The sequence below is a fragment of the Pan troglodytes genome, chromosome 1 (assembly GCF_028858775.2).
Source record: "Pan troglodytes isolate AG18354 chromosome 1, NHGRI_mPanTro3-v2.0_pri, whole genome shotgun sequence".
Classification (NCBI taxonomy): Eukaryota; Metazoa; Chordata; class Mammalia; order Primates; family Hominidae; genus Pan; species Pan troglodytes.
This window is the reverse complement of record NC_072398.2, coordinates 191,594,563-191,612,585: the sequence shown is the minus strand read 5'-3', so window position 1 is coordinate 191,612,585 and position 18,023 is coordinate 191,594,563. Positions and strand designations below refer to the sequence as shown.

The 18,023-nt window shown below is 40.7% G+C and overlaps 1 protein-coding gene across 39 annotated transcripts in view; it reads left to right on the top strand.

The window, feature by feature from the left end:
* Positions 1 to 18,023, top strand: part of MACF1 (microtubule actin crosslinking factor 1) — a 378,870-nt gene that overhangs the window by 254,966 nt on the left and 105,881 nt on the right. For 34 of the 39 annotated variants that reach the window (XM_063782390.1, XM_063782385.1, XM_063782389.1 and 31 more), the window contains 6 exons: positions 5,494 to 5,660; positions 7,369 to 7,525; positions 9,820 to 9,937; positions 15,815 to 15,877; positions 16,557 to 16,798; positions 17,598 to 17,727. In XM_063782390.1, the coding sequence (XP_063638460.1) occupies positions 5,494 to 5,660; positions 7,369 to 7,525; positions 9,820 to 9,937; positions 15,815 to 15,877; positions 16,557 to 16,798; positions 17,598 to 17,727 (877 nt within the window). The remainder of the gene's footprint in view (positions 1 to 5,493; positions 5,661 to 7,368; positions 7,526 to 9,819; positions 9,938 to 15,814; positions 15,878 to 16,556; positions 16,799 to 17,597; positions 17,728 to 18,023) is intronic. The other 5 variants (XM_054681501.2, XM_063782397.1, XM_063782395.1 and 2 more) reach the window with 1 other exon arrangement.

The following is an 18,023-nucleotide window of genomic DNA, read 5'->3' as shown; positions in this document are numbered from 1 at the left end:
TTTTGGAACTTAAGATATTTGTGGCACAATAATGTATTTCCTTGTCCCCTATCTGAAATCAGCTATTTATCCAAGGAGTCCCACTTTTAGTGGGGAATGATATTTAGAAACCAAATCTGGACACTAGATGAGCTACTGGAGTGTCACTACTTTTAGGTTCTTTTTAATAGATAGTGTTAGGAAATATATGTGTATGTTTCTTATATCATAAAATCATACTGATAGTCTAGTCTCAACTCAACACCATAGGAATCTTCCTCCTTTCCACATTTGTATCTTCCTTTCCTGTAGGGAGAACCCTAGTTCCCAGCAACTTTAATATATTTACTTATTTGTTTTATTCTACAATAAATATAAGATAGTTTTAGAATTACATTAGTATTTCTACCAATAACAAACCTGCTAAATAAAATTGAAGATTTCTTTGGATTTGTTTTTGTCCTTAGCCTATGACCCACTATGTACTGTGTTCAAAAATTACCTGAATTATTTTTTCTGTAATTTCTTATATAATTAGATTTGTTTCTATTTGTATTCAACTTTAGGACTTTATTTTTCTACCTTTGTTGATTAAACTTATTTTTAAATATGTAAAGCATTAACATAGGTCAAAAGTTAAAACTCTTCAAAAAGTTATACTCAAGGTATAGGAAGTGAATAAGGATATATTCTCATTGTCTTTCCTGTCTCTTCCATCCCATTTTCACCCATCCCCATAGTAACACATTTCAGGTTTATTTTTTTCTATTCCTTTTTACCAAAATGAACATACACACACATTCTTATTTTCCATTCTTCCTTACAAAAAAGAAGGGTATATTACGTAATCCTTTGCTTTTTTACTTAATATGTCTTGGAAATCACTTAATATGGATTCACAGAGATCTTCGTTTTTTAAACCATACTTTCATTGTGTAGAAGAGTTACAGTTTAATCAACAAGACTCTTTCTTTCTTTCTTTCTTTCTTTTTTGAGACAGAGTCTTACTCTGCGCTCTGTTGCCCAGGCTGAAGTGCAGTGGCACGATCTTGGCTCACTGTAACCTCAACCTCCACTTGGGTTCAAGTGATTCTCCTGCCTCAGCCTCCCAAGAAGCTGGGATTATAGGTGCCTGCCACGATGCCTGGGTAGTTTTTTTGTATTTTTAGTAGAGATGGGGTTTCACCATGTTGGCCAGGCTGATCTCAAACTCCTGACCTCAAGTGATCTGCCCGCCTCGGCCTCCCACAGTGCTGGGATTAGAGGCATGAGCCACCACACCTGGCCAACAAGACTCATACGTGGTGGAAATTTGAATTGTTGTTTCCGAAATTGTGCTATTACTACTGAATAGCTGTGTGTATTTTTTCCCATAATATTGGAAGTGTATCCTCAGAATAAGTTCCTAGAGTGGAGTTGTTGCATTAAAGGGTAAATACATGTATAGTTTTGTTAGAAATAGCCAAATTCCCCTCCATTGAAATTTCACCATTTTGCATTCCCACCAGCAGTGTATTAGAGTACCTGTTTCCCCTATAGCCTCACCAACAAAATTTATTATCAAGCTTTTAATTTTTTTCTGGTGTGATTGGTAAAACATGATATGTGAATGTGGTTTTAATTTTTATTTCTCTTATGAGCGAGGTTGAGTGTATTTTTACATTTAAGAGTCATTTATTTGTGAACTATCTGTTCATGTATTTTGTCATTTTTTGGTCAAGATTTTTGGTTTTCTCTCAATTTTTAAAGTTTTTTTTTTTTTTAGAGTTCTTATATATTAGAGAGATTAATTCTTTATCTGTGATATGTTAGAAATATTGTTTCCCAGATTGTGCTTTTGACTTATGGTGTTTTTTGCCATGTAAACGTGGAATTTTTTTTTTTTTTTGAGACGGAGTCTCGCTCTGTCGCCCAGGCTGGAGTGCAGTGGCGCGATCTCGGCTCACTGCAAGCTCTGCCTCCCGGGTTCACGCCATTCTCCTGCCTCAGCCTCCTGAGCAGCTGGGACTACAGGTGCCTGCCACCGCGCCTGGCTAATTTTTTGTATTTTTAGTAGAGACGGGGTTTCACCGTGTTAGCCAGGATGGTCTCGATCTCCTGACCTCGTGATCCGCCCACCTCGGCCTCCCAAAGTGCTGGGATTACAGGCGTGAGCCACCGCGCCCGGCCGTAAATGTGGAATTTTTGTTCTACATAGAAGATTTTATGAGTATTTTATTAAATATGTATTTTTAGTCATAGTTCAAAAGATTTTTGTCACACCCAGGTTATGAAAAAATTTATTCATGCTTTATTCTAAAACTTGTTTTAATTTTTTTTACATTTGAATCTTTTAACAATTTAAGCTTATTCTGAAGTATGAATCATGTTACCTTTTTCTGTTATGTCTATCTAGTTGTTCATAATAGAAGTTGAGTGTCCCAATCCAAAATCTGAAATGCTCCAAAATCTGAAACTTTTTTTTTTTTTTGAGACGGAGTCTTGCTCTGTCACCGAGGCTGGAGTGCAGTGGCACGATCTCAGCTCACTGCAAGCTCTGCCTTCTGGGTTCATGCCATTCTCTGCCTCAACCTCCCAAGTAGCTGGGACTACAGGCGCCCGCCACCACGTCCGGCTAATTTTTTTGTATTTTTAGTAGAGATGGGGTTTCACCATGTTAGCCAGGATGGTCTCGATCTGCTGACCTCGTGATCCACCTGCCTCAGCCTCCCAAAGGCCTGGGATTACAGGCATGAGCCACCACACCCAGCCCAAAATCTGAAACTTTTTGAGAGCTGACATGACACTCAAGAGGTCATGCTCAAAGGAAAGACTCATTGGAGCACTTCAGATTTCAGAGCTTCAGATTAGGGATGCTCAACTGCTAAGTATAATGCAAATATTCCAAAATCTGGAAGAGTCTGGAATTCAAAACACTTCTGGTCCCAAGCATAAAGGATATCCAACCTGTATCATTTATTTGAAAAGTCCATCTTTTCCCCAGATTTAAGAAACCATCTTCATCATATACACAATTTTTATATGTCTTTGAGTCTATTTCTGGATTTTCTTTTTTTTCTTTTTTTTTTTTTTGAGATGGGATCTTGTTCTGTCACCCAGGCTGGGGTGCAGTGGCATGATCTTGGCTCACTGCAACCTCTGCCTTCCAGGTTCAAGCGATTCTCCTGCCTCAGGCTCCCAAGTAGCTGGGATTACAGGGGCCTGCCACCACGCCTGGCTAATTTTTGTATTTTTAGCAGAGACGGGGTTTCACCATGTTGGCCAGGCTGGTCTCGAACTCCTGACCTCAAGTAATCCACCCACCTTGGCCTCCCAAAGTGCTGAGATTACAGGCATGAGCCACCTCGCCCGGCCTATTTCTGGATTTTCTATTCTGTTTTGCTGGTCTTTCTATTCATGTACCAGAGCATACTATTTTAATTATAGAGGCTTTATGGTATATTTTAATGTGTGGTAGAGAGCTAGTCCTCCTCATTTTTTTTCTTTCAAAGTTTTTCATAGGTGTAGTTGGACATTTATTTTTCTATGTGAATTTAGGAATCACCTTCATTAGTTCTAGAGAAGTTAGCATTTTTGTGTGGGTCACACTAAATGTATTTATTCATGCAAACGCATATACATACATAAGCAAATACATACGCATGCACTTTTATGGATGTGTTTCCATCTAGTCAGATCTGCTTTTGTGTTTTTCAGGAGTGTTTTTGATTTTTTTGTTCTTTTTTGTTTTGAGATGGGGTCCTGCTCTGTTGCCCAGGCTGGAGTGCAGTGGCATGATCATAGCTCACTGCATCCTCAAACTCCTGGGCTCAAGTGATTCCCAGGAGTCTCAGCCTCCCCAGCAACTGGGATTACAAGCAAGAGCCACTGCACCCAATTTCAGAAGTGTTTTAAAATTTAGATTTTGTGTTTCTTGTTAGTTGATTACTAAGATTGAGCTTTTTGTGTTGCTATAGTAAGTTGAAGTTTTCATTATTGATTTTTGTGTGTTAATTTTATAGCCTGCTACCTTGTTTAACTACTTCGTTGTTTGATTTCATTTTATTGTTGATTATCTTGGGTTTTACAAATATACTTTTTTTTTTTTGAGACAGAGACTTGCTCTGTTACCCAGGCTGGAGTGCTATGGCACAATCTCGGCTCACTGCAACCTCCGCCTCCTGGGTTCCAGCAATTTCCAGCTAATTTTTGTGTTTTTAGTAGAGACAGGGTTTCACCACATTGGCCAGACTGGTCTTGAACTCCTGAACTCAAGTGATCCTCCTGCCTCGGCCTCCCAAAGTGCTAGGATTACAGGAATGAGCCACCATGCCTGTCCTTTTTTTTTTTTTTTTTTTTGGAGGCGGAGTCTCACTCTGTTGCCCAGGCTGGAGTGCAGTGGCACAATCTTGGCTCACTGCAACCTCCTCCTCGCAAATTCAAGTGATTCTTCTGCCTTAGCCTCCCAAGCAGCTGGGACCACAGAGTGCGCCACCATGCCCAGCTAATTTTTGTATTTTTAGTAGAGACGGGGTTTCACCATGTTGGCCAGCCTGATCATGAACTCCTGACCTCAAGTGATGGGCCTGCCTTGGCCTTCCAAAATGCTGGGATTACAGACGTGAGCCACTGTGCCCGGCCATACAAATATACTTTCATGTGACCTACAAATACAGTTTTATCTCTTCTTTTCCAATTCTTACTCCACAGATTGTTTTCTCTTAATTGCATTGGCTGTTTTTTTTTTAATTATTAAATTAACTTTTTAAAAAAAATAGAGATGGAGTTTTGCCATGTTGCCCAGGCTGGTCTTGAACTCCTAGGCTTAAGTGATACACCCACCTTGGCCCCGAAAAGTGCTGGGATTACAGGCGTGAGCCACTGGGCCTGGCTGATATCTTAAGTATAATGTTAAATAATAGTGGAGATAGTGTGTTTACCCCCATTTTATAGAAGAGACCATGAAGCTTAGAGTAGTTTAGTAGCTTAAGATCACAAGTTAGTAAGTGGCAAAGTGTGATTGAATTTCAGGTGAGGTGTATTTGACTCCTGAAACTTTCATTCTTTACGTCCTGTCATGGTACCTCCCAAGTCTTTGAACGTTTGTTTAGAGGAGACAAGACTGTTTTGTAATTCCTAGCCACTCTCCAGTGGATTGAAGATGTCCTACATATTTATCAGATTTTTTAATTGGGTTTTTTAATACAAAAAATAATTAGCTGGGCGTGGTGGCAGGAGACTGTAATCCCAGCTGCTCGAGATGCTGAGGCAGGAGAATCGCTTGAACCCAGGAGGCGGAAGTTGCAGTGAGCCAAGATACCGCCATTGTACTCCAGCCTGGGTGACAGGAGTAAAACTCTGTCTCAAAAGGAAAAAAAAAAATGTTTGTTTGTTTTTTTAAACTTTTCACTGAGTTGCATATTTATTGTTTTGATCTAGCATTTGACCTGGCAAGCATACCTCTTTCCTTATTCCTTTTTAGAGTATATTTATAAGGATTAGAGGATTTAATACATTTCCTTGTTTGCTTGACAGGAGCTCAATTTGGAAATGGAAGACCAACAGGAGAACCTAGATACTCTTGAGCACCTGGTCACTGAACTGAGCTCTTGTGGCTTTGCGCTGGACTTGTGCCAGCATCAGGACAGGGTACAGAACCTAAGAAAAGACTTCACAGAGCTACAGAAGACAGTTAAAGAGAGGTGAGTTATCACTTGTGTTGGTCAGCATTGGGGAACTATTTTTTCTTGTTATGGAGTGAAATGATCTTTTCTCTTTTCTTCCTTTACCAGAACAGATGGCATCTAAAATTCTACTACTGAGTTGTAGGAGGGTGAAAAGTGCCTTTTTTTAGGCAAAGCTACCTAATCTACTTGATGCTTAGTGGTTTTTCTTTTCTTTTTTTTTGAGACTGAGTCTCACTCTGTCACCCAGGCTGGAGTGCAGTGGTGCCATCTTGGCTCACTACAACCTCCATCTCTTGGGTTCAAGCAATTCTTCTACCTCAGCTTCCTGAGTGGCTGGGATTACAGGCGCCCACCACCATGCTCAGCTAATTTTTGCATTTTTAGTAGAGACGGGGTTTCCCTACACTGGCCAGGCTGGTCTCGAACTCCTGACCTCAGGTGATCGACCTGCCTCCGCCTCCCAAAGTGCTGGGATTACAGGCATGAGCCACCGCACCCAGCCACTTAGTGGTTTTTCTAATAGTAACTAATAGAAAGTAGGGATGAGTTCCCTCTCTTTGTGATCAGAAGCCTAGGCCACTTGGACCAAACAGAACAAATTTGAGGCAGCAAGTAAGATTACAGAATAATTTTGAAAGAAGAGAAAAATTGGAAGAGACTTCCTAGACATAATTAAGGGTGATGTTGGCAGTCCCCTGGCTTTTTTTTTTTTTTAAGATATGGGGTCTTGCTATGTTGACCAGGCTACTTGTGAACTCCTGGCCTCATCGATCCTACTGCCTTGGCCTCCCAAAGTGCTGGGATTACAGGTGTGAACCACCATGCCCAGACCCCCTGCTTGTTTTGACCACATTTAAGTTGCTATTTTAGAAGAGTATCTGGATTCTTCTTTCAAGGAAAACAAGGGAATATATGACAAGGCTGGCTGATTTTGGTCCCTGTTGAAAAGCCATGATTCCTCACTGGACAGCCTCACATAGATTTAAGAGCATGAACAAGACTTCTTATCTAAGTTTAGCGATAAATATGATCTTGATTTAGCAGATAACTGCCTTAGTGATTAGAAGAAAAGAGTTGCTCAAACCAACATTATTAGCAGCAGGTTATCTAATGGAGAGGATGGGGACAAAGGTCAAGAAAGCTTTTGTTTTTCTTCACCTATGCTGAGGGCCTTTTTACTGTATGAGGAATCAGGATTTCTGGATTGACATCTGTCTGATAGATATGGCCATTTCCAAAACTTTCCTTTTGATTTAGTTTATTCGTTGGCATCATTAATCTAGAACTAATCACCTAACTTCTGTGAGCCTCAGTTTCGGCACCTTCCTTGCTAAAGCAATCAGCACTTGAATTGGTCCTTGAAAGAGTCAAATAGCTAAAAAGTAGCAGAGCCGGAATTGAGATCCAAAGCCTGCATTCTTTCCATTGTATCACAGTACCTAAATAGCAGCCTCCCTTTAGTTTTTCTCACTTTCACTTTAGCCTAGAGTAAGATTGAAGACCTCTTTCCCCAGAAATGTCCAAACAAGGGCAATATATTCCTGAGTTTGGTACGCTTCAACGTTATATGCGGTTGTTCAGCCAAACCTGCTATGGAAAAGATTATGAGAAAGAAAGGCCATGTTAGGTAACTGATGTCTGGAGTCACAGAATGAACTACTCTTAGCTCAAGTTGACTTTATAAAACTTAGTCTGGCAAGTAACAAAACTGCTTCATTGACAGAGAGAAAGATGCATCATCTTGCCAGGAACAGTTGGATGAATTCCGGAAGCTGGTCAGGACCTTCCAGAAATGGTTGAAAGAAACTGAAGGGAGTATTCCACCTACGGAAACTTCTACGAGTGCTAAAGAGTTAGAGAAGCAGATTGAACACCTGAAGGTAGGTGAACAAAGGGACTCCAAGAATTGGGCTAGGCACTGGTTTGAATACTTGTATTAACTGGTCTCCAGCTGTGGTGGGGAAATGTATGAGAAATCCAAGTTGTCAGTCTGCATCAGAACAGAAATTCCTACGTTTTCTTCATATGATAACCATCTACCCATACAGTCCTTGAGAAGCATACACTCTCTTTGTATGTTTGAGAATTAGACAAATATATTTGAGCAAGTAACCAGATAATATGATCAGGAAATTGAGGATAGAAGAACTAGTACTACTTCAGCTAGTAAAGGAAAAGCTAGAATCAGATGGTTGGAAGGTACCTTCAAGGATGGGACCAACCTTCCTCCCATTCCCTGCAAAATCCCTTCTGTACTGTCTTTGATCCGTAATTATCCAGCCTCTGCTTACACCTCTAACCTATGTCTTCCTTTTGTTGAAATAAGCCAAATATGCCTCTGACTAACTGTCATGCACTTATCCTTATTTTCTCAGTAAAGCATACTTCATCCTGAGCAGATGAAAGAAAAGCGTTTGATTGCTTTCACAGAGTGAGTGCCAGGAGCATTTGCTGTTGGGAATTCCCTAGGACAGAGCTTTCCCAACATTTTTGTTTCACAGTGCCCATGGTGTTTTAAGAAATTTGTCATGGCATCTCAAGGCCAAAAAAAACAGAAACAAAAAAAAACTCCTAATACTTCTACTTGCTAAGAAGTTAGGTCCAAACAACTTAGTAGTTGTTCATATGGTGTTCAACAGATGTCACTGTATTTTCCTCAAAAATGTAAAATATTCTGTGAGTACAGCCATAGTTTGGGGACTGTGGCTCTTTGGAATCAAGAGTGATTAATGGCCAGGCGCAGTGGCTCAACGCCTGTAATACCAGCACTTTAGGAGGCCGAGGCGGGTGGATCACAAGGTCAGGAGTTCAAGATCAGCCTGGCCAAGATGGTGAAACCCCATCTCTACTAAAAATACAAAAATTAGCTGGACGTGGTGGCAGGTGCCTGTAATCCCAGCTACTCAAGACGCTGAGGCAGAGAATTGCTTGAACTTGGGAGGTGGAGGTTGCAGTGAGCTGAGATGGTGCCACTGCACTCCAGCCTGGGTGATAGAGAGTGAGACTCTGTCTCAAAAAAAAAAAAAAAAAAAAATAGTGATTAATTAAAGAACTGACAAGCAGTGACCAAGGGTCAGTTTGAAATTAGGCAATATGAGTAGAGCTCTGTGCCTTTCTCTGCAGCTTAAAGTCAAAAGCAAACTAAGTAGATTGTCAGGGATATTCGGTATGGAGGAGGGCAATGAAGGCTAGAATGGCGTCCTTTCTCTGAAAGGAGTAAAATCCTACAACTATGGCAGGAGACATCTTGGAGACTTAACGTGATGTGGTATTTTTGTCTTAGAGCAAATGCCATTGTTTCCTGATGGATTTCTGTGGTAGTTGGATCTTTGATTTCAAACCCAATATAAAGTTTCCTTAATAAACGCAAAGTATAGCCTATGATTCTATGTATTTTTCTGTATCTCAATATCTAGCTCCTTATTTATCCTCTAGTTACCATTTCTTTTTTAATCTTTATATGCATGTTGTTCCCTCTTGTCCATCTGGCAAACTCTTATCTTTCTTTGCTTTTTTTTTTTTTTTTTTAAGACGGAGTCTCACTCTGTCACCCAGGCTGGGGTGCCGTGGCATGATCTCGGCTCACTGCAACCTCTGCCTCCCAGGTTCAAGCAACTCTCCCGTCTCAGCGCCCTGAGTCTCTGGGATTACAGGTGCCTGCCACCACGCCCGGCTAATTTTTTTTTGTATTTTTAGTAGAGACAGGGTTTCACCATGTCGGCCAGTCTGGTCTTGTACTCCTGACCTCAACTGATCTGCCCGCCTCAGCCTCCCAAAGTGCTGGGATTACAGGTGTGAACCACCATGCCCAGCCATTATCTTAATTCAAAGCTTTCCTTCCTCTAGGCAGAATTAGATAGAACTCCTCTTATGCTCTTGGAATTCACAGACTGTCCATAATACTGTAATAGCATTTATCACATTATAATGCAATTGATAATCTGAGCTTCTGGTTTTAGAAATTGTATCATAATTCTATTTTGTACCCCAGTGTTTGGCATGGTGCCAGTCATATAGTAAATGTTCAATAGATATTTGATAAATGAATAAATAAATCAGAAGGATGGTCTCTTAATGCTTGTCAAAACACTAGGGAGTATATACAGAACAGATGTCCCTACTTATGAGGAAAAAGCCCCAGATACTACATTTAGCCATTTTCTTCTTTAAACAGAGTCTACTAGATGACTGGGCAAGTAAGGGAACTCTGGTGGAAGAAATCAATTGCAAAGGTACTTCTTTAGAAAATCTCATCATGGAAATCACAGCACCTGATTCCCAAGGCAAGACAGGTGAGTACAGGCTCTTCAAAATATAGTGAATAAAAATTGCTCTTTGCTTTTGGCCTTTGGAGATGCCTCCTTATATAATTAAAGTGAAAATCAAGGTTGGGTATGAAAACAAAGGGCATGCCCAAAGCAGTCTTCCCCTGCAACCTGACCTGTCACTCCTTTTGCTATATAACATTGCTCCATTTTGCAAAATTCCTTCCCATGATGGGAAAAGTAAATGAACTAGTTGTCCCACTTAGAACTATCAAATGAACACTGAATAATTAAAATGAGATTTTCATCTTGAGAATTTCCCTTTTTTGAATGTGTAAATGGGATGGGTAAGCATCATCTTTAAACTTGGGCACTGGCCAGCCACGAAGTCAGAAGATCAAAACCAGCCTGGCCAACATGGTGAAACCCCATCTCTACTAAAAATACAAAAATTAGGCCAGGTGCGGCAGCTCATGCCTGTAATCCCAGCACTTTGGGAGGCCAAGGCAGGCGGATCACGAAGTCAGGAGATTGAGACCATCCTGGCTAACACGGTGAAACCCCATCTCTACTAAAAATACAAAAAATTAGCCAGGCGTGGTGGCGGGTGCCTGTAGTCCCAGCTACTCAGGAGGCTGAGGCAGGAGAATGGTGCGGAGCTTGCAGTGAGCCAAGATCACGCCACTGCACTCCACCTTGGGCAACAGACAGAGCAAGACTCTGTCTCAAAAAAAACAAAACAAAACAAAAAAAACAAACATTAGCCGGGCATGGTGGCACGCACCTATAGTCCCAGCTACTCGGGAGTCTGAAACAGGAGAATAGCTTGAACCTGGTAGGTGGAGGTTTCATTGAGCCACGACAGTGCATGCACTCCAGCCTGGGCAACAGAGTGAGACTCCATCTCAGGAAAAAAAAAAGTTGGGAAAGCCTGGGTAGGTATGATTGTGATATCCAGGAAGAAGCAAGGTATTTAGAAGTCAGTGTTGGGCCAGGCGTGGTGGCTCATGCCTGTAATCTCAGCACTTTGGGAGGCCTAGGTGGGCTGATCACTTGAGGTCGGGAGTTCAAGACCAGCCTGGCCAACATGGTGAAACCTTGTCTCTACTAAAAATATAAAAATTAGCCAGGCCTGGTGGCTCGTGCCTGTAATCCCAGCTATTTGGGAGTCTGAGGCAAGAGAATGGCTTGAACCCGGGAGGCAGAGGTTGCAGTGAGCCAAGATCGTGCCACTGTATTCCAGCCTGGGCGACAGACGGAGACCCCATCTCAAAAAAAAAAAAAAAAAAAAAAATCAGTACTTCAAAGGGGGTACAAAGATTGTGCCCAGATGTGTATATAATCTTTCACTGCAAATTAAGTCTTTGAAGCAAAATCTAATATGAAGGCCAGGCACAGTGGCTCACGCCTGTAATCCCAGCACTTTGGGAGGCCAAAGGAGGTGGAACACTTGAGGCCAGGAGTTCAAGACCAGCCTGGCCAACATGGTGAAACCCCGTCTCTACTAAAAATACAAAAATTAGCCAGGCATGGTGGCTTGCGCCTGTAATCCTAGCTACTCAGGAGGCTGATGTGGGAGAACTGCTTGAACCCGGGAGGCAGAGGTTGCAGTGAGCCAAGATTGCGCCACTGCACTCCAGCCTGTGCGACAGGGCGAGACTCTGTCTCAAAAAAAATAAATAAATAAACAAAATCTCATGTGAGTTCCCAGTCACTTGCTCGTTGTTAATTGAGATCACATAAGTTTTATTACTAGTCTGTGATAGTGCACTCCTACAGTCACTTAACGAGTAAAGGAAAAATTTATTTGCTTTCTGAAAATGTGTACTTTTCTATAGTATTCTAAAGTTAAAAGATATTTTGGAACTATCCACAAGTGACATTTCAGGGAATTGGTGATATATCAACCTCTACATTCAGTGACTTATTCGTGTGACTAGATCAGAGTCAGCAAACTTTTTCTATAAAGGGCCAGATAGTAACTCTTTTAGGTTTGCAGGGTATATGGTCTCTGTCACAGTCATATACCTCTGCCATTGTAACAAAAACAGCCAAAGACAATACATTAATAGAAATGAGTGGTTGTGACTGTATTCCAGTAAAACTTTGTTGAAACAAAGGGCCAGATTTGGCTGATGAGCTGTAGTTTACTGACTCCTAGACTAGATCATTTTTTTAAAAAAAAACCAGAAATCTCATATAGAACAGAAATCTCATATAGAAAAACAGAAATCTCATATAGAACCCTACTACGTAAAACAAAACATTTTGTTGGCTGCCGGGCGCAGTGGCTCACGCCTGTAATCCCAGCACTTTGGGAGGCCGAGACGGGTGGATCATGAGGTCAGGTGATCGAGACCATCCTGGCTAACACAGTGAAACCTCGTCTCTACTAAAAATACAAAAAATTAGCCAGGTGTGGTGGCGGGTGCCTGTAGTCCCAGCTACTCGGGAGGCCGAGGCAGGAGAATGGCATGAACCCGGGAGGCGGAGCTTGCAGTGAGCTGAGATTGCACCACTGCACTCCAGCCTGGGTGACAGAGCGAGACTCCATCTCAAAAATAAATAAATAAATAAATAATAAAAATTAAACCATTTTGTTGGCGTAAGTTTCCCTTATATGTTATTTTATAGCATTTATCTGTTATGAAATCCATCAGTAAGAATATTGAGACTAACTTAACGAATATAAAAATTTGAAAAGGAAGATTATTGGATGACAGCTTCACCATCTAATTTCTTTCTTTCTTTTTTTTTTTCCCGAGACGGAGTCTCGCTCTGTTGCCCAGGCTGGAGTGCAGTGGCATGATCTCGGCTCACTGCAAGCTCCATCTCCCAGGTTCATGCCATTCTCCTGCCTCAGCCTCCCAAGTAGCTGGGACTACAGGCACCCGCCACCACGCCCAGCTAATTTTTTGTATTTTTAGTAGAGACAGGGTTTCACTGTGTTAGCCAGGATGGTCTCGATCTCCTGACCTTGTGATCCACCTGCCTTGGCCTCCCAAAGTGCTGGGATTACAGGTGTGGGCCACCGGGCCCAGCCTATCTAATTTATTTCTAAATTTTGTTTGGTTTCATTGTATCCAGAAAATATGGTTCACACAGATTAAGTAATTGCAAATGATGACAAATGTTTTTGAAAGTTGACTTCACAATGTCAGAACAGGCTTTGATTGAATTGAGCTAGAAACTTGAAAGTGATGTAATAAGAAATTATTGTTTCAAAGTTAAATCACTAAGAATATTTAATGAGGGCTGTTACACATAGAAAACACTTAAGACTGACATTGAGGACAAAAACTGTCCAACTGACTTGAAGTGTTAAGAATTCTATTATTACACAATTCTGCCACAATGAGAACTGTGTAGATGTACAGAGAGCAAGTCATGTTATATTTTTGGTCGTGTTATTTAATGTATTACACATGTGCTATAGATGTTTTTCTTTGTATAGTATACATGAGTGGACATGGACAGGTTTGAATATCATAAATTGCTGGTAAAGAGCTACCACCTTTCCAATCAGGGACACTCAAAAATAACTTAAAATAGATGCTTAGATGTGTCAGGAGCTGCTTTACTTTCCCCAGAAAAGCAGCATAATTGGTTTTATTTGGTGGGTTAAGGTGTAGAATTCAGCATAATTGAACATGCATGTTTTATTATCATTTCTAAGTAGTTAGAAATTTATGTGAATATTACATTTAAACCAAACATTAAACACAATCCCTAAAGCACCTTTTTAGGGTGTTTTGAAAATCAGTTTGAAAATTACTATCTTGAGTGCTCTCAAAGTTCTCCTCCAACTCTGAAAAACCATGTATATTTCAGTTCCTTACATTTATCTAGCTCCGTTTCATAAAGTACTTTGATATACATTCGCTCATGATCTCTTCCCAGTTACCCTATGAGAGTTAACAGGATAGGTTGTATTATCTTTAAATCCTGCAGAATAAACTGTGTTTGTAGATTAAGGCTCACATACTGAGTTAGTGACAACCTTGGTTAGTACCGTCTTCTCCCACCTACTAGTCCAGTTTCTTTTTTTGCATCACCACACTGCAATGGAATGTTATTTTTCTATTTTGTATTTTTTAATCGAAAATATAATAACATTAACATTTAAAAGTTTTATAATCACCACCCTAATTCAGCTAATTTTTTTCCTTCTTTTTAGACACAGGGTCTCGCTCTGTCACCCAGGCTGGAGTACAGTAGTGTGATCATGGCTCTCTGTAGCTTTGACCTCCTAGGCCCACGCAATCAGCCCACCTCAAGCTCCTGAGTAGCTAGGACCACAAGTGTGCACTGTCATGCCTGACTAATTTTTTTTTTTTTTAATATTTTTTTGTAGAGACAGGGTCTCGTGTTGCCTAGGCTGGTCTTAAACTTCCAACCTCCCAAAGTGCTGGGATTACAGGCGTGAGCCATTACACCTGTCCCACAACTATTTTGTTTTTGTTTTTGTTTTGAGACGGAGTCTTGCTCTGTCGCCCAGACTGGAGTGCAGTGGCACCATCTTGGCTCACTGCAACCTCTGCCTCCCGGGTTCAATCGATTCTCCTGTCTCAGCCTCCCCAGTAGCTGAGACTACAGGCGTCCGCTGCCACACCCAGCTAATTTTTTGCATTTTAGTAGAGATGGGGTTTCACCGTATTGCCCAGGCTGGTCTCGAACCTCGTGAGCTCAGGCAATCCACCCACCTCAGCCTCCCAAAGTGCTAGGATTACAGGTGTGAGCCACCGCGCCCGGCCAACTATTTTGTAATATAACCTTGCACGTGACTTTTTGTACAGTGAAGTCAGTGCATACGAGAGTTTTCTGTCCTTTTAAAGTATCATTATGAATATTTTTCAGATTTCTGTATAATATTTATCATTACCTCACCTGATTTTTACCTATCTTGGGAAACTTTTCTGAAGTATAAGGAATCAGTTTGGGGAGAATGTATGTGAAATTATGGTGATTAGAAACAGAACCAAAGGCCCAAAGCACAATTTATAAGAATGTTGATGAGCCAGATTTATTGGCACTTAGGATTTCTGTTTTTTCTTGGGGAAAGGTGAGCAAGAAGAGGTTATGAAAGAAAAGGCAAAGAATCTTCCTTTAAAAACAATATAAGAAGGGCTCATTTTAATGTCTTTATTAGAAGAAGGCTGCTTTTTAGGCCAGGCACAGTGACTCATGCCTATAATCCCAGCACTTTGGGAGGCCGAGGCAGGCAGATCACCTGAGGTCGGGAGTTTGAGACCAGCCTGACCAACATAGTGAAACCCCGTCTCTACTAAAAATACAAAAATTAGTCGGGCCTGGTGGCAGGCGCCTGTAATCCCAGCTGTTTGAGAGGCTGAGATGGGAGAATTGCTTGAACCTGGGAAGTGGAAGTTGCAGTGAGCCGAGATCATGCCACCGCACTTCAGTCTGGGCAACAGAGTGAGACTCTGTCTCAAAAAAGAAAAAAAAAAGGCTGCTTTTTCTGTCCTTAATGGTATTTTCATTTTTATTATATTGAAAGATATTGATATAAAAAGTGAAACTTTCTGGCTTTATTATAAAAGCTTATTCCAAAATATGGCAAGTACCATTCTAGACTTAATAATTTTACCAGTACTTGCTTCACAAAATTAGGGCGGCATCCAGAGAATTCAAGTTGGAGATTTAATAAAAAGGGAATACGAATTTCCTCTAGAAGGGATTAAGAATCATTCCTGCTAAGAACCTCGAGTGACATTTTGTTGCCTGGCAGCTAAAATAATTTGTCTCTTCCCATGAGTATGTTGTCTTGTGCTGTGTTAACTTCCTGATACCTAAGCTTAAAGTGAGGGCCAAAGGACAAATTCAGTGCCTATATGTATTCCTAACACGTTGGTCTTGCCCTGTTTGTCTCCCTGTCCTTCTGCTCAGGTTCCATACTGCCCTCTGTAGGAAGCTCTGTAGGCAGTGTAAACGGATACCACACCTGCAAAGGTGAGAATGCCATTTCAACAGTGCTTCTTTGTTGGATGTGTTAGGACAGTGTCTATGTTTGCATCTGTGTATGTTGCAATATGTGGTGGAAGAACTGCTGCCAGAATGGGTGTGAGGATAAAAATCTGGGGAGAAGCAACTGTGGTTTGCTGGCTATAGACCATAAACAGGTTGGCAGCCCCTGAAGCTAAAGGTATTGTAGAAATACAATAGATTGGATCACTAGATAAGGCAAATAGGGAAAGAACTCAAAGAAAATATATGTTAATCTTTGAATTATAAAGAAGTTATACTAGAGGTAACCTAGTCTAGCTCTCAGCCTCCCAGCTAGGTGACTTCTCTGTAGTTTGGAGAAGAAGGAATGGAAGAATGCTCCAAGTCCCTTAATCCCAATAGTAGACTAAGGTTAATTTCTTATTTTGCTCCCTTCACTTTCGTTGTTCCCATGTTTAGCATTTTAAGGTATACATCTGAGTATATAATGCCAAAACCAGAAAGCAGATTAATGAGAACGCTTTTGTTATGTGTATATAAATGGGAACTTTTGTATGATTTAGCAGGAAGATAATCTCTAATTCACTAGAAGGAGTAAGAGAGATGCAAGTAATTTAGGAGTGAGGAGTCAAGGAGCATACTCGAAGAGCTGTCTCCAATCTGATTTCTGTTTCTATGATACTAGATCTGACGGAGATCCAGTGTGACATGTCAGATGTAAACTTGAAGTATGAGAAACTAGGGGGAGTACTTCATGAACGCCAGGAAAGCCTTCAGGCTATCCTCAACAGAATGGAGGAGGTTCACAAGGAGGCAAACTCTGTGCTGCAGTGGCTGGAATCAAAAGAGGAAGTCCTGAAATCCATGGATGCCATGTCATCTCCAACCAAGACAGAAACAGTGAAAGCCCAAGCTGAATCTAACAAGGTACTGTGTTTACATTAGTTGCCTCCTAACACCAAGAGGAAGAGACAGCTGTACCAGTGTTCCTGCCCAAGCCCAGGCATCTGAGAGAGAGACATGGGCAACAATCCAGGTTGTGATGGGCAGTATGTTTGACTTTCTAAATGATTAATATGCCTTAACTCTCCTAGAGAATTTTCTTATGAAATTAGAAATTGTTATAAGTTAGATTCAGAAACAAAACCAGGTATGTTTGCAGAAAAAGAATAGCCCTCCCCAGAATCGTTAGCTCATTGAGAATGGGATCTCATTTTCTATATGATGCTGTAAGCAAGACAAACCATTCTTATCAAAGTATCTTTCCAATTCTTAGAGGGATCTAAATAACAGTGATTACAGTTCATTCTTAAGATTGACACGTGAGACTAGGAAAAATGTCAGAAGATATAAGACCACAGAAAATCCTGTAGGAAAGTTTCACCAAAACTTTTAATATTCCCATTGAGCGTAGCATCTCATCTCCTTCAAGATATGTTATCATCATATCTTGGTATTTTTAGTTTATTTTGATTAATAATTCCTTCTTATTGAGTTCTACTGATGTATTATACATAAAAGAAACTCAGATCCTGCCATTTAGATTTTCATTTTAAAATAAAAATTGAAGTAGAAGGGTTAAGTATCTTAACACCACTAAACAAGTCATTGATAGGATCCTAGTAGAGCCTATAATAACTGCCCAGTTTTCCAATCATTTCTACCACACACACAACTTTGTTTCCTGTCCAGAATCTCATAGCATGCATGGCATTCTTTCTCCTAGGCCTTCCTGGCTGAGTTGGAACAGAATTCTCCAAAAATTCAAAAAGTAAAGGAAGCCCTGGCTGGATTACTGGTGACATATCCCAACTCACAGGAAGCAGAAAATTGGAAGAAAATTCAGGAAGAACTCAGTAAGTTTTCACAAGAGTGTTACAAATTTGCTAAGTTACTTGTCTTCAAAGCAAGTAGAGAATTACAGCACATCCTATAAAACAGGAATTATTTTTAGTTAATTTTTATAAATAAGCAATTAGGATCCAGATAGGGCCAGAGCATGAGCCTGAATTGGGAAGAAAATTAGAAATTCCACTCAAAAAGTCAGAAGTTTGGCTTTCTTGGGCAAGTCAAACTGATAATCTACTGTGATCAAGAACCAAAGAGAGGCCGGGAACAGTGCCTCACACCTGTAATCTCAGCACTTTGGGAA